At 41.9% G+C, this 15,420-nt stretch overlaps 1 protein-coding gene across 2 annotated transcripts in view; it reads left to right on the plus strand.

Annotated features, from left to right (window-relative positions):
* The window catches only part of Bmp2k (BMP2 inducible kinase), a 93,349-nt gene that overhangs the window by 46,978 nt on the left and 30,951 nt on the right, over positions 1–15,420 (plus strand). For both annotated transcript variants that reach the window (XM_040747453.1, XM_040747452.1), the window contains exons 8-13: positions 4,273–4,376; positions 5,841–5,920; positions 10,053–10,213; positions 11,381–11,586; positions 13,166–13,279; positions 14,526–14,728. In XM_040747453.1, coding sequence (XP_040603387.1) covers positions 4,273–4,376; positions 5,841–5,920; positions 10,053–10,213; positions 11,381–11,586; positions 13,166–13,279; positions 14,526–14,728 — 868 coding nt within the window. The remainder of the gene's footprint in view (positions 1–4,272; positions 4,377–5,840; positions 5,921–10,052; positions 10,214–11,380; positions 11,587–13,165; positions 13,280–14,525; positions 14,729–15,420) is intronic.

Here is a 15,420-nt window from a genome sequence, read left to right on the forward strand (position 1 = left end):
GAACAGTGTCAACTTAAATTTATCTGATAATCATATGATAAAGATAGTGCTTAAAGTTAATGAGGAACTTAATGGAAATAAATAAGTTTCTTAGCCATTTGTAAACAAAGTTAGAGCAAAGTCTTCATCTTTTCTGTTAAAGCTTTACATAAACAAAATATTTAAATGTAAAAAGTAAAATATACACAGAAAGAAATAGGTATGAATTTAATCACATGTCTAGAATGTAAAAAATGTAAGCCCTTAATTCCGGGAGGTATAAGAGATAACCCAGTGACCTACAACTTTACATTTTTAAGTCTGCCCAGATGGCTTGCCTGTAAATCTAGCACTGGGAGGCAGATGCAGGAGAACACTGTGGCCAGATCCAGGCCACGCTGAATTACACTAGGAAAGATTCAGAAAGGCCGAGGGCTTGCGTATTGCTTAGTGGTAGAACATTTGCCTGGTAGGCATGAGGCTCTGGGTTCAGTCGATAACACCACTCCCACCAAATCCCCCAATTCAGCAATGCTTGTATAAATGATAAATTGCAAATAATAGTTGTTATTTATTTGATAAGTAGTCAACTTTGCTAACATATGGGTCTTGTGTAAATTAAGGAGACGGGGCTACACAGTGAAATACTTGATCATGATGTCCCAAGAGACATCTTATATATAGCACAGACTTTCTGTGATACAGATTTCCTCAGTTGGAAGTTGGAGAATTATATCAGCCCGACACACACAAAGTACTTTGCATTATAACAGAACGCTTTTCTTAGGCAAGGGAACCAGACTAAGCGAGTGGGGAAAGGATGCACTGCCAGCCACACACTTAGGGGTGAGCACATTAAATAGGGGAGCTGTGTCCTTGGCTCCTCAACCCTGAGCAGGGGTAAGGAGGAAGACAGACAAACATACAGAAATGCTAGGAGCAGTGGTCTGGACTCTGATGGAGAAGCCTCAGCACCTTTTTATGTACAGCTAAACAAGGAGGCAGGTTTATCGAGTCTCAGTAGGAGCAATCTTCATGCTGTAAACATTCACCAGGGAGTGGTGAGAGAAAGCTACAGAGGACACTTTCTGGACACGCCGTCAGTATTCACACTCGCCCTGAGGAAGGCTTTGCCATCCCTCTGAGCCTCGTCCACTCTCATGGGGTCAAGTCACTGGGCTTGACCCGTGGATGTAGGACATCAGCATTCATGGAAATACCATAATACGTACTTCTGTAGGACTCCACTTTCTCTCTAAACTTGTACTCAGGGCTTTATTTCCAGAGATCTCCACTGCAGCTCTGTGTAGCTCATTATATATACCAGCCCCTGTGTGACGGCATCAGACCTCCACTTTAATCTCCACGGGGAAGCACCTGGTAGCATATGATCAGCTTTCTGACCTGTGGCAGCCTCCAGTCAAGTTGGAGTTGCCTGTCTGGGCAGTCCAGGTTACCTACTGTCCAGGTACCTGTGACTAGGTTTGTCAGCCCTCTGATGATATTTCTCTAGCTTTTAAAAATAGTTCTTTTTTAGTAGGATGGCTTAAAAAAAACAAGCACACATACCTCCATTGTATATCTGAATAAATATTAAACTCCTAACCCTCTCTATTTTGCATGATAGTATTCTCAGAAAAATTTAAGACAACAGAAGCATGAAATAATCCCTATTAATTGTGTTGCCCAAAATTAGAGTGTGGAATTCAGTTGCTATGTTCTCTGGTTAATTGAATTTTAATGTTTTATTGGAGATACTTTTACAAATCACTGTAACTGATTTGTTGCTAAGTACAATGTCTTAGTAATGATTGAATGTACAGTTTTACTAGAGATCTTTCAATGGCTTAAAGGCTCAGAGTGTTCTCACTGACCAACACTTTGTGAAAGACTGAGCCGCTTATGCCTTGATGTGAGATGCATTCCTAAGTAGTACCGAATTTCCGTGTTTATGTGTGTGGGAAAGTGTTTGTGTAGTACTGTGGTAAGCCTGATAATACTGTTGATAATTTTAGGCTCAATTGGAGTTTAATTAATTGGCAGTTTATTGTGTAGCATATGCTTCTTTTACTTGATCATAAATGTGAAGATTTTAGTTTCTGGTATCAATTTGACTATGCCAAAAGTGAAATTCACTAAATATACTGAATAAACTAAAAACATTCAAGTAAATTTGGTATTTTAAAATTCCTGCAAGTTTTAAAAACTGGAGCCAGTGAGATGGCTCAGTGGTAATAAAAATGCTCGATGAACAAGATCAGTACTACCAGAGTTCCTTTTGTAGAAGCCACCATGGAAGTAGAGACTGACTCCTGGAAGCTGTCCCCTGACATCTGCATGTGTATACTCTGCTTTTGTGTCAGAAGAACTGATTTACCTCCATGCCTGATGTGTTATCCATTGCAGATGCTATAATTTATGTAACACAGGATCATGTTACTCTGTGCTGACAGAGACTGAATTTGGGACCTGTCATTTATAACGAGATCCTTCCCATTATTCTTGATTTTCATATATTTGAGAGCATTTTACCCCTTCTGCATGTCAAATTGAGGCTTTATAGGAATAAGTGTTTATTATTAGCTACTTTTAGAATTAGATGTCATAAGACAAATATACTTATTAGAGTAAAAATATAATAATTTTGTGAATTTAGTGTTTCCTGTAACTTGGTTGTCTTTAAATAATTTTAATAAACAGTATTAAAAGTATGTTAAAATTTATTTTACTTTGTTGAATTAATTTTATGTAAAGCACTTAATATTTTTGGTATTAAGATACAACTTATTTTAGGAGATGAATATACCTTGTAGATCTCTAGATCTTTATTATAAGGGTTGAGTATAAACTAACAAATACTTGAATTAAATGTTTTTAGTTATATTAGTCTAATAATGATAATAAAACTACAAAGAATAAACTTTTGCTTTTAAAATATATAAATCATTTTACATGGATAATTTTTGCATTTAAAAAATCAAGCTCACAATTTCCTGACACAAGCTAGTCTTTGTCCCTTGGAGTCACTGTTTATGATTCTTTGTTCAAGGTACTAGATTTCGAAGGGAGTTGAGTCTGTTTTGATGTGTAGCTCTATCTTAGTCCCATGAATGTGGACATTCACTCACTGTTTCACTAGAAAATTTGAGAATAGCTAATGTAAATTTTCATTTCAAACATACTTGACATAATTTAGTCATTGGAAGTATTTTAAGGGTAATGAAGTAGAACTGACCATAGAGATATCTTAACACAACTAATTTTTTTTTAGTTACATAATTGGATATGAATTTCAGCCCTGGAAAATTGAAACAGCAGTCACTCAAAAAATAGTTAAGTGGTAGTTAATGGTCAGTTGACATATGCTGTAAGGTTGAGGTTAGTATGTTACTAACACTTATAAAGCTGCTCAAACCTCTGGCCACGATGATGAGAAAGAATATTGAAACAAAGAACTGTGGTTCTTATTGTTAGTGTGCCAAGAAGCATTTCTTCAAAAATCCCTGGTGCCATTCCTCTTCTGCTCTGCTAAATAAATTATAATGTGCATACTTAGCCTTTTCCCAGTGATTAGGATAATTTCAAAATAAAGATATTTTAACTAATAGTGTTTTCTTGTTTTACATACCAATCCCAGTTACCACTCCCTCCTCTCCTCCTGTTGCCCTCCCCCTACTCCCCATCCACTGCTTAGAGAGGGAAAAGCTTCCCATGGGGAGTCAAGGAACTCTTGTATCTTACCTTGAGGCAGGACCAAGGGCCTCCCCCTGTATCTAGGCTGAGCAAGGCATCCCTCCATAGACAGTGGACTCCAAAAGCCATTTCAAGCACCAGGGATAAATTCTGGTCCCACTGCCAGCAGCCCCACAGACTGAGACGCTCCTGTCACCCACATCCAGTGGGGGCCTACTTTGGTCCTATGCAGGTTATGTTAAAGGGAATTGTTTTTGAAGAACTGTCCATCTCCTCACCATGACCCTGGAGCTTTCTTGAATAATTAAGTGTTCCCTAAGTTCACTGGTTTCATGTTGTCAGTTCAGCTTTTGTTTTCTGTCACTTTTTCAAGAGTGTAATAATATGTGCCACCCATTCATCACAGAGTTCTGTTATCTGCCTCTGTAGTGTGTTCATAGTTAAGTTCATTTACAGAACAAGTTTGTGCCATTTTCTCTCAGCATTACCAAATCAGTTAGTCATTGATCTTAGGCTAGAACAGATTGCCCCCCCTGTAATATGCTTTTCCGTAGTGTTTGTCTTCAGTCATCATCGTAACGTTTGCACCTGTTATTACAGGGTTCATGCTTGAACCAGATCCAGAGCTCAGACCTGACATATTTCAAGTATCCTACTTTGCATTTAAATTCGCCAAAAAGGATTGTCCAGTGTCCAACATCAATGTAAGTAGTTTTTCAAGTAGGTAGACTTTAAAATCCATTTTAATTGTGTGTGTTTACATATCTATGTATATGCTTTAAGAGCTACTTGTTCCCTGACAGGTGGTCTTGAGAGTATGATTTTGTTTGTGTATGAGGCTTCATTTCCTAGACTTCTCAGGTGTTCTGGCTAGCTTCAGCAGAACACTTGGCATTGCAGAGCATGGGCTGTTACTATTAAGTATTCAAGCATTTGATAACAGGATTTTAGGTGTTTTGTTTTTTAGCCAGGAGGTATGGTCAGACATTATTGGGTCAGACTCAATACACAGTGTTAATTGCAAACCTTGGGACCCTTTGGTTTAAATAGTAGAGGCATTGTAGAGGGAGAGAACTGATTGCACGTATTTCTTTTATATTTTTATGGTGACTAATCCCCTTCTCCCGCTGTAAAATTAGGATAGCAATTATGATTATAGCTAATGTATAGCACAGCATCCTAGCTCTATGCCAAATACGGTGCTTATCTGGGGATGCCTGATTTTACTCAAAGGCTTTACTTGATCCCTCCCTCCCTCCCTCCCTCCCTCCCTCCCTCCCTCCCTCCCTCCCTCCCTCCCTCCCTCCCTCCCTCCTGTCTGCCTGTCTCTCTCTACAAAGCACTGGCTATCCTGGAACTCACTATGTAGACCAGGCTGGCCTCAAACTCACAGATACAGCCTGCCTCTGCCTCCCAGAGTACTGGGATTAAGTATGTATGCTGTCATGTCTGCATCAAAGGTTTTGACTTATATCCCTTTCTGTGTACTACAGTGAACTGTACGTGTCAGATTTGTAGGTCACCATTGAGTGTAATCCATCCTGAACACTATAGAAGTCATTCTGTTCTGTCTTAACGTTTTCCCCAAGTATAACTTAGCTCCTGGACAGAGGAAGGATTAGGGTACCTCTTCCTTTTTTAGAGCTCTCACTGAACCACTGTAGTGTTTCTCTATGATGCTGTGATGTTTTAGGGAGGAGAGTAGCTTTCTCTTAGGTTACACTGGCGTTAGCTTTCTGGTTAGCTCACTGTCACAGTACCCAGACTGAGACAGACATGAAATAAAGAGATGCACTGTCTCCCATTTCCTTTTTTATAGACTTTACAGTGCCGTGACAGTTGTCTGTAGTACAGAAACACATGATTGTTATCCTGGTTCTGAAGTACAAAATGTTATAATCTTTTTTTTAAACTCAAGATTTACCCGAAAGAATACTGTATGCAGTAGTGCTGTGTTCATCTTCTAAAGATTTCTGTAGAACATCAATATTTGTGTAATGCCATATTTCCAGATTAAACCTGGGGAGTATATCTGGATAATTTTTAATGTGTGACATGAAAATAATAGTATCACAGTCAGTGTTTTGAAAGTTTATTAGTCTATGTATAGTCCAAAAATTACTACAATTCAATTTAAAAACTGTGAAAAATGTGTTTTTTCTCCCCAGAATTCTTCTCTTCCCTCAACTCTCCCTGAACCGATGACTGCTAGCGAAGCTGCTGCTAGGAAAAGCCAAATGAAAGCCAGGTAGGCCAGACGGTGCTGAAACCAACAGGCATTCTGTGAGAGAAAAGCCAGGTAGGCCAGATGGTGCTGAAACCAACAGGCATTCTGTGAGAGAAAAGCCAGGTAGGCCAGACGGCGCTGAAACCAACAGGCATTCTGTGAGAGAAAAGTCAGGTAGGCCAGACGGTGCTGAAACCAACAGGCATTCTGTGAAAGAAAAGCCAGGTAGGCCAGACGGCGCTGAAACCAACAGGCATTCTGTGAAAGAAAAGCCAGGTAGGCCAGACGGCGCTGAAACCAACAGGTATTCTGTGAAAGAAAAGCCAGGTAGGCCAGACGGTGCTGAAACCAACAGGCATTCTGTGAAAGAAAAGCCAGGTAGGCCAGACGGTGCTGAAACCAACAGGCATTCTGTGAAAGAAAAGCCAAATGAAAGCCAGGTAGGCCAGACGGTGCTGAAACCAACAGGCACTCTGTGAAAGAAAAGCCAAATGAAAGCCAGGTAGGCCAGACGGTGCTGAAACCAACAGGCATTCTGTAAAAGAAAAGCCAAATGAAAGCCAGGTAGGCCAGACGGTGCTGAAACCAATAGGCATTCTGTGAAAGAAAAGCCAGGTAGGCCAGACGGTGCTGAAACCAACAGGCATTCTGTGAGAGAAAAGCCAGGTAGGCCAGGCGGTGCTGAAACCAACAGGCATTCTGTGAGAGAAAAGCCAGGTAGGCCAGACGGTGCTGAAACCAACAGGCATTCTGTGAGAGAAAAGCCAGGTAGGCCAGACGGCGCTGAAACCAACAGGCATTCTGTGAAAGAAAAGCCAGGTAGGCCAGACGGCGCTGAAACCAACAGGCATTCTGTAAAAGAAAAGCCAAATGAAAGCCAGGTAGGCCAGACGGTGCTGAAACCAACAGGCATTCTGTGAGAGAAAAGCCAGGTAGGCCAGACGGTGCTGAAACCAACAGGCATTCTGTGAAAGAAAAGCCAGGTAGGCCAGACGGTGCTGAAACCAACAGGCATTCTGTGAAAGAAAAGCCAGGTAGGCCAGACGGTGCTGAAACCAACAGGCATTCTGTGAGAGAAAAGCCAGGTAGGCCAGACGGCGCTGAAACCAACAGACATTCTGTGAAAGAAAAGCCAGGTAGGCCAGACGGCGCTGAAACCAACAGGCATTCTGTGAAAGAAAAGCCAGGTAGGCCAGACGGCGCTGAAACCAACAGGCATTCTGTGAAAGAAAAGCCAGGTAGGCCAGACGGCGCTGAAACCAACAGGCATTCTGTGAAAGAAAAGCCAGGTAGGCCAGACGGCGCTGAAACCAACAGGTATTCTGTGAAAGAAAAGCCAGGTAGGCCAGACGGTGCTGAAACCAACAGGCATTCTGTGAAAAAAAAGCCAGGTAGGCCAGACGGTGCTGAAACCAACAGGCATTCTGTGAAAGAAAAGCCAAATGAAAGCCAGGTAGGCCAGACGGTGCTGAGACCAACAGGCACTCTGTGAAAGAAAAGCCAGGTAGGCCAGACGGTGCTGAAACCAACAGGCATTCTGTGAGAGAAAAGCCAGGTAGGCCAGACGGTGCTGAAACCAACAGGCATTCTGTGAGAGAAAAGCCAGGTAGGCCAGATGGCGCTGAAATCTACAGGCATTCTGTGAAAGAAAAGCCAGGTAGGCCAGACGGTGCTGAAACCAACAGACATTCTGTGAGAGAAAAGCCAGGTAGGCCAGACGGCGCTGAAACCAACAGGCATTCTGTGAGAGAAAAGCCAGGTAGGCCAGATGGCGCTGAAATCTACAGGCATTCTGTGAAAGAAAAGCCAGGTAGGCCAGACGGTGCTGAAACCAACAGGCATTCTGTGAGAGAAAAGCCAAATGAAAGCCAGGTAGGCCAGACGGTGCTGAAACCAACAGGCATTCTGTGAAAGAAAAGCCAGGTAGGCCAGACGGTGCTGAAACCAACAGGCATTCTGTGAGAGAAAAGCCAGGTAGGCCAGACGGTGCTGAAACCAACAGGCATTCTGTGAGAGAAAAGCCAGGTAGGCCAGATGGCGCTGAAATCTACAGGCATTCTGTGAAAGAAAAGCCAGGTAGGCCAGACGGTGCTGAAACCAACAGACATTCTGTGAGAGAAAAGCCAGGTAGGCCAGACGGCGCTGAAACCAACAGGCATTCTGTGAAAGAAAAGCCAAATGAAAGCCAGGTAGGCCAGATGGTGCTGAAACCAACAGGCATTCTGTGAGAGAAAAGCCAGGTAGGCCAGACGGTGCTGAAACCAACAGGCATTCTGTGAAAGAAAAGGTTGCAGCAATCCTGTACCCAAAATGTCGTGTTGTCCATTCTGTGGTTCTGTAGCTTAGCTAGTGAGTACAAAAGAAACTTCAAAGGTACTAACTACTAACTTGATGCTGTTGTCATGGGAACTGTTTACTCGCCTGGGCAGATGAGAGTGCAAGCTGCCGATGTTGCAGTGGGTCTCTGATGCTTGCCATCATTTTCATCACTGACTGTTCCTAATTCAGGAAATTTTAGATTTGAGTTAATAGCCAGTAGGTCTATTGCTTATATTTAAGAAATGAAGCAGTATTTGTCACAGGCTATTCGTGTGTGTAATTGTAGAATTTATGTGTGTATACGATTAGAAAGCTTGCTAAAGAATTAAATTTGAAAGCTTACTTTTATTTACTCTAGTGATAAATTTGAATTCTGTTATGTATATTGAGACTTAAAATCTGGGGCTGGAGAGATGATTCAGCAATTAAGAATACATAATGGTCTTGTGGGCATGTTGAGTATCATTACAATGAACCATAATTGGCTCTGTCTATCAGTGACCTGACGTCTTTGTTGCACTTTTAGAGGACTTGTATTCTACCATGCTGCTCACCCTTTTTACAAGATGGCGTGCCCATAGTATATTGATACAATTTTCTTTGAAAAATTGCCTTAAATTTGTTTGGCTCATTCCCTGCATGTCTGTGATGCATTTTGGCCACAGGCGCTCTCCAGGACTGTCTTTTGCACCCCGCCCCACACTGCCTGCCCCTCCTCCCAGCCGGTCCTCTTCTGTAATACTGTTCATGTCCTCCTCTCATGACTGCCTGAGTCCAGTTAGGCTGCTAGCCCTAATTCCTAAGTCTTGTGATGCAGTTTTTATTTCTTCCCTTTTGGGAAGATAACTGTTACGATGGCTCCCTCTTGTGCTACATGTGGGTATTGTGAAAGAACTGTAGGTGTGTGCTGATGGCTATAGCTGTGGGCTTGATAAACCACGCGTACACAGTTTTAGGTGTTAAATCGTTTGGAGTAACATTAAGCGAAGCCATCAAAGAAATAAGTGATTGAAATTCTATACTGACTTTATAGAAAGCAAAGTTGAAGAATATGCAATTTCAAGATTATATTGGTCCTACCTGTGCACATGCTGGCATGAGTGGGTATCAAAAAATGAATAAAAAGCTCATGAAGTTGTGAGGGTAATAGGGAGGAAGTTGGAGGGGAGGCGGTGGGTGTTGGATTTGATCCAGATAGACTTTTAATATACAAATATTAAAAATAAACATTTATCTATTTTCTGTTTTTGTTTGTTCCTTTTGAAAATTCACCTATGTCTGCTAGTCATATTGCTTTAAAAATTGTGTTATCACTGTACTGTCTGCATTTGGGGTCTATACTGCGTCCCAGTCAGACGTGTTTTATGATTCCCATTTAGTGTTCTAGGCGAACAGGGTTGGAGGTGAGCCGGCAGCCTTCCCTGACAAGCACTGTATCTTGTGTTTTACTGCTCTAGGAGACAGCATTCCTTTTTCTCCAGCCCAAGCTAAGGGGTTATTTCTTGTCTTTTTAAAAAACTGAATCTGAGTTTTGTCAGAAACCTCATGAGAGTGTTTCCGTTTGTACTGTGTCAGTCTCAGGCCATCCCTTAGTCTCTGGGTTATATTCCTATTCTTCCATTCAAAGGCTGACTATGCACAATGGTCCAGTTTCAACATCCATGGCTGGCTGTATTTTTTACTTTACTAGCTTTATTAAACATATGTTCCAAGATGGATACTTAGAAGGAATCCAAAAAGACTAATGTGGTCATCTGTAACTATCATGGCTAGAATGAATAGTAAGCTAGAAATCATCTCAATATTTGGAATGAATTATATTTTTCTGTTACAGAATAACAGATACCATTGGACCAACAGAAACCTCAATTGCACCAAGGCAAAGACCAAAGGCCATTTCCACTACTGCCACTTCCAGTGTGCTGACTATTCAGAGTTCAGCAACGCCTGTTAAAGTCCCTGCTCCTGGTGAATTCAGTAACCACAAAACAAAAGGTAATTAACCTTTACATTTCTGATCTCTTCATGGTATGGATTAGGCTGATGTTGTTTGATTCCCTGAGAATATAAGTGAATTTAATATTGTAAAGCACAGAGCACAGTGCTTTAAGAAACAGGGCTGGATAAATGGCTGTCAGTAAAGTGCTTGCTGAGCAGGTGTGGAGACCTGGGTTTAGATTTCCAGCACCCACAGTAAAAACAGATGGGCGTGGCAGTGTGCTCCTATAACAGCGTGGGGTGGAGGTAGAGGTGCCGGCACGGCGGTGGCTCTCTGCTCTTGTATCTTGGACTCTCAGCTGTTTGTTTTTGTTTTGTTTAATTTTGATGCATTAGTTTTTTTATTTTTAAAAAATTTATTTTATGTGCACTAGTGTGAAGGGATCTGATCCTCTGGAACTATAGTGATAGACAGTTGTGAGCTGCCATGTGGGTGCTGGGAATAGAACCCGGGTCCTCTTGAGGAGCAGCCAGTGCTCTCAACCCCTGAGCCATCTCTCTAGCCCCTGTGTTTTTGTTTTATCTTTGCTGTATTTTATTTTATTACCCTTAGAAGCCTATTTATTTTCTAGAGAGAGACAAGAAGGAAGTGGACCCAGATATGAGGGGAAGTGAGGAGAAACTGGGAGGAGTAGTAGGGAGGGGAAACAGGATATGTTATGTGAGAAAAATATATTTGTAATAATAGGAAAGTAAAAGAAAATAGCTATGTAAGCCACTAATGTGTGAAAGGCAGAGTGGGATGAAGTAAATTAAGAGGGAATGTTAGGTGAAGGAACAAGAAAGAGATTCCATCTAAACTTTAAACAGTGGGATTTCGGTAGATGAAAATGATGCCTTAACACCCAGAGAGCCTTGCTGCTGTGAATGCATATTCATCACCGGGCATGCTGGGGCGGAACTTGCGGAACAAGGCTGTGTGGCTACTCTCTTGGGTAGGAAGATGAAGTCAGCACATGGTGCATTCATAAGATACTTATTTGTTCGAGTTGTAGATGACAAAATTACATTTCATGGGCATGTACAATACAGTAAATACTTAGTTTAGACTATGTAATATATACAGAAGTCTATTATAAGACCATAGAAATGTTTTAATTAAATAACTTGGAATCCAGCCATCTTGTTGAAATTATGTGTGTATTCATGTTTTTGGAACTACAGGAGCACTGAGACCTGGAAATGGGTCTGAAGTCCTAGTGGGTCAGGGCCCCCCTCAGCAACCACCACAGCAGCATAGAGTCCTCCAGCAGTTACAACAGGGAGATTGGAGATTGCAGCAACTTCATTTGCATCGAGTTCCTCAGCAGCAGCAGCAGCAGCTGCAGCAGCAGCAACAGCAGCTACTTCAAAATGCTTATTTGCAGCAGGTAGTGTTTTTATTACTTTAGATAGGGAAGTAGTGTGAAATTCACACAGCAGTCGGGTATCATTGCATTCACTTTTGTATCATAGGCATATAATAGGCATATCGTAACGTGAACTGTATTCAAATAGACATTTCCCTTAGTTTCCTGCTCACTGAAGAATATGATATTAAATGAAGAGGTGCTCTTTTAAAATGGTCACATCATGGCTTTATGAAGCAAAAGTGTTTATTTGGTATTCAGAAATTTGTTGCATTTTGAGTCCATTCCATGCTATGTTGATATATTTTCAAAAGTAACATTGTCTTTTCATTATTTTTTTATTTTTTTGGTTCTGAGCCTGGTCTTTAACTGCTGAGTCATTTCTGTAGTCCTGTTTTTAATTTTTCATTATTTTGACTGTGTTGGAATAGAGTAAAAAAGAACTATTATTCTGTTCTCTGCTTAATAAAACCTTCAAAATTCTAGTCCTCTAGACTTTGCTAAATGGGAGTGCTGTAAGTATAGGCGTTGTGTCTTTGTCTGAGGTGTGCTTGAGCTGATTGTGCACGCGACGCTGCCCCTGTGTGGCTTCTCCACTGTTGGCTGCTGGAGATGGAGTGAGGGTGCTGGGTGGCGCCATGAGTGGTGGCGAACACGGAAGGAGAGCTGCTGTGATGAGTCAGATCACTGAAGGCCGCCGTCATCAACAAGGAAACACTGACGAGTGTTTGTTAGTTCTCTTCCAAGCATCCTTATACTGTGCTGATGCAGATTTAGCTAAACTAGTTTATTACTACCTTAAAACTAATTCTGATAAACATATATAAAGTGACAGTCACAGATTATAGTTTATATTGGTTTTAAGATCTGATTTTCTTAATCATTGATCTGATTAAATCAATACTTACAAAAACAGAACTTGGGATGGAGAGATGGCCCATTGGTTAAGAGCACTAGCTACTTTTGCAGAGGACTGAGGTTCAAGTCCTAGCACCCACAACTGTCAATAACTCCAATCCCAGTCAATCTAGTGCCCTCTTTTGGACTCTGTGGGTACTGCATGCACATGATGCACAGGCAGACATGCAGGCTAAACACCCATAGATACAAAATAAAAATAGATCATAATAAGAAAACCCTCTGGCATTGCAAAGGTATGAATATTGTTTGTTTTAGTTACTATTCTATCACTGTGTGTAGACATCATGATGAAGGCAACTCACACAGTGTGTATTGGGCGCTTGCTTAGTTTCAGAGGTCAGGCTGTTGTCGTCATGGTGTGTGGGTGACGTGTAGCAGGTGGGCACGCATGTGCTGGAGCACTTATTGAGAGAGGGGAGAGAGAGAAAGAGAGAGAGAGAGAGACAGAGACAGAGACAGAGACAGAGACTCTGGACCTAGCATGGGCTTTTGAAACCCCAAAGCTCATCCCCAGTGACACACCTCCAACAAGGCCACACTCATTTCAGCAAGGCCACCCCTCCTAATTCTGCCCAAATAGTACCATTAACTGGGAAATACCATTCAAACACATGAGCCTGTGGGGGCATTCTCGTTCAGATCACCACAGTATTGATTTCTGTTTTTTTTCCTATCATAGTATCAGCATGCAATGCAGCAGCAGCAGCAGCAGCAGCAGCAGATCCTTCAACAACAGTTTTTAATGCATTCAGTCTATCAGCCACCACCTCCCACATCACAGTATCCTACAATGGTAAGGGCTGTGTAATGTCTAGATGTTCTCTACAGGTGTGCATTACTAAGTTGGAATTTACAGTATGCATGATTGTAATGTAGAAGTTCATGACTCACAGTCAGCTTGGGGGTTGGGGAAATGAGTCAGTCCAGCAAGTGCATGTCATGCATGTACCAGGACCTAAGTTTAATCTTCAGCACCCATTCAGAAATCTGGCTGCATGGCAACTTGCACCTGTAATCCCAGTAATAAGGAGGCAGAGACGGGAAAACCTGGGGTTTGCTCCCCCCCACTCCGAAATCTGGCCGAATCAGTGAGCTCCAGGTCCAGTGAGAGACCATGTCTCAATAAATAAGGGGAGAGTGATGACAGACGCACATCCACATCTTAGCCTCTGTCCACACACATGCAAACTGAGGGAAGATGGACAGATGGCTCGGTAGACAGTGTTTGCTGTGTAGGCAAGAGGATCCTACTTCTAAGTGAAGTAGAAAGCCAACAGCACATGCTCCACCCAGCATCCCACTGGGTGGGCTAGAAAGAGGTAGCTTCTTAAAGCTCATTGGTCAACCATTTCTAGCTGAATTGATGAACTCTCGGTTCGGTGAGAGATCTTGTCTCAAAAACCAAGCTAGAGATTGATAGAAAAATCCAGTGTTGGTCTTGGCCTCCACATGTATTTATGACCTTGCCCCTTCCATGTAGAATATATACACAAGTTAAAAAATTACTTAATTGATATATTTTCATTGAAGGCAGATATATTCTCAAGCAGTGTGCAGTTAAACTCTTGCATCTGAATGTGTCACATTATAGCTGTCTGATAACACTTCTGTTTATGAGTCCCTATAGTCTTTTGTCATATATCTGTTCGATTTAGCACGTATCTATTGAGCAAAAGGGAAACATAGAAGGATGTACTATGTATTTGCTCCAGAGGACAGTTTACCCCTTCCTCAGCCCCTCCCCCCTTGTACCCTTTCTCCCCACCACCCTTCCCCAGAGAATCAGTTTATCTTAACCTACTCCTTTGTCTTTTTCTTAAAATATTTAAAGGAGGAATTTTGAATCTGGTGAAGTGATTCTGGCTTTTTAATATTAAATGAGTTTAAATCACCCCATGTAGTTCTCTGATGACAGCTACTTCTTCAGATACAGTGCGTTTATTGGGTTTCCAGTTTTTTCTCCGTGGGAAAAGGAAGGAACACATGGGTGTACTGCTGGGGTGACTTGATCGTGGGTTGTCTGTTGTGTCTTGTTTCAGATGCAGCAGTATCACCAGGCTTTCTTGCAGCAGCAGATGCTAGCTCACCGTCAGCAGCCTCAGTACCATCAGCAGCCTCCGCAGCAGGCATCACCTGAGTATCTTACCTCCCCTCAAGAGTTCTCACCAGCCCTCGTTCCCTGCACTTCATCACTTCCAGCCCAGCTTGGAGCCATAGTGGATTCCTCTTTCGGTGCCAATAGGCAAGTGCTCTTCTAGTGACCGCAAAGGGACTTACTGTGGAAGTGGGTGACACTAAGTGGCCCTTGAATTAACTCAGTTGATCTTCATGTAGAGCTGATTTGCTCCCCTCCTAGTCCTCTGTTGTGTGCCTGCCTGCCTGCCTGCCTGCCTGCCTTCCTTCCGTTGCCGTCTAGCAGTTCTGCCAGTTGCTATTTGCAGACAAAGTTATCCGTACCTGAGGACATTTGGGTAAGGAATGTTTTGTTGAGCAAGTGACAGCATTCTTCGTAATTTAAGCAGAAGCTAAATCCCAGAAGGCTACTTTAGTAGTTAAAAATAACTCTTGTAGATGTGTTAACTTTTTTACCTATGTGTTGCTACTACCTTCAGTTAATTTCAGAATTCATAAAGTTTACACAATTTTTTTTACACAGGAACAAATATTTTAAGTATGTCATGCATAGCTAACTTAGTGTATTTGGGAAATAGTGAATTTTAGCTATTGAGATATACTGGTTAGAATTGTTGTGTGGGTAGGTACTTTATATGGGAAATCATCACAGTAAATTGAAGAACTTTGGTATAAAGTTTCTCACACTTGGCTATGACATTAATATTAGTACTTTGGGTTCTTGGAATTGAGCCAGTATGAAGTGTTTGGGAGATAGCTTGTTAAAGTGCTTTCCACACAAGCCCAGATACCTGCATTTGA

This window comes from Mesocricetus auratus, unplaced genomic scaffold (assembly GCF_017639785.1).
Source record: "Mesocricetus auratus isolate SY011 unplaced genomic scaffold, BCM_Maur_2.0 Super-Scaffold_100006, whole genome shotgun sequence".
NCBI classification, from domain to species: Eukaryota; Metazoa; Chordata; class Mammalia; order Rodentia; family Cricetidae; genus Mesocricetus; species Mesocricetus auratus.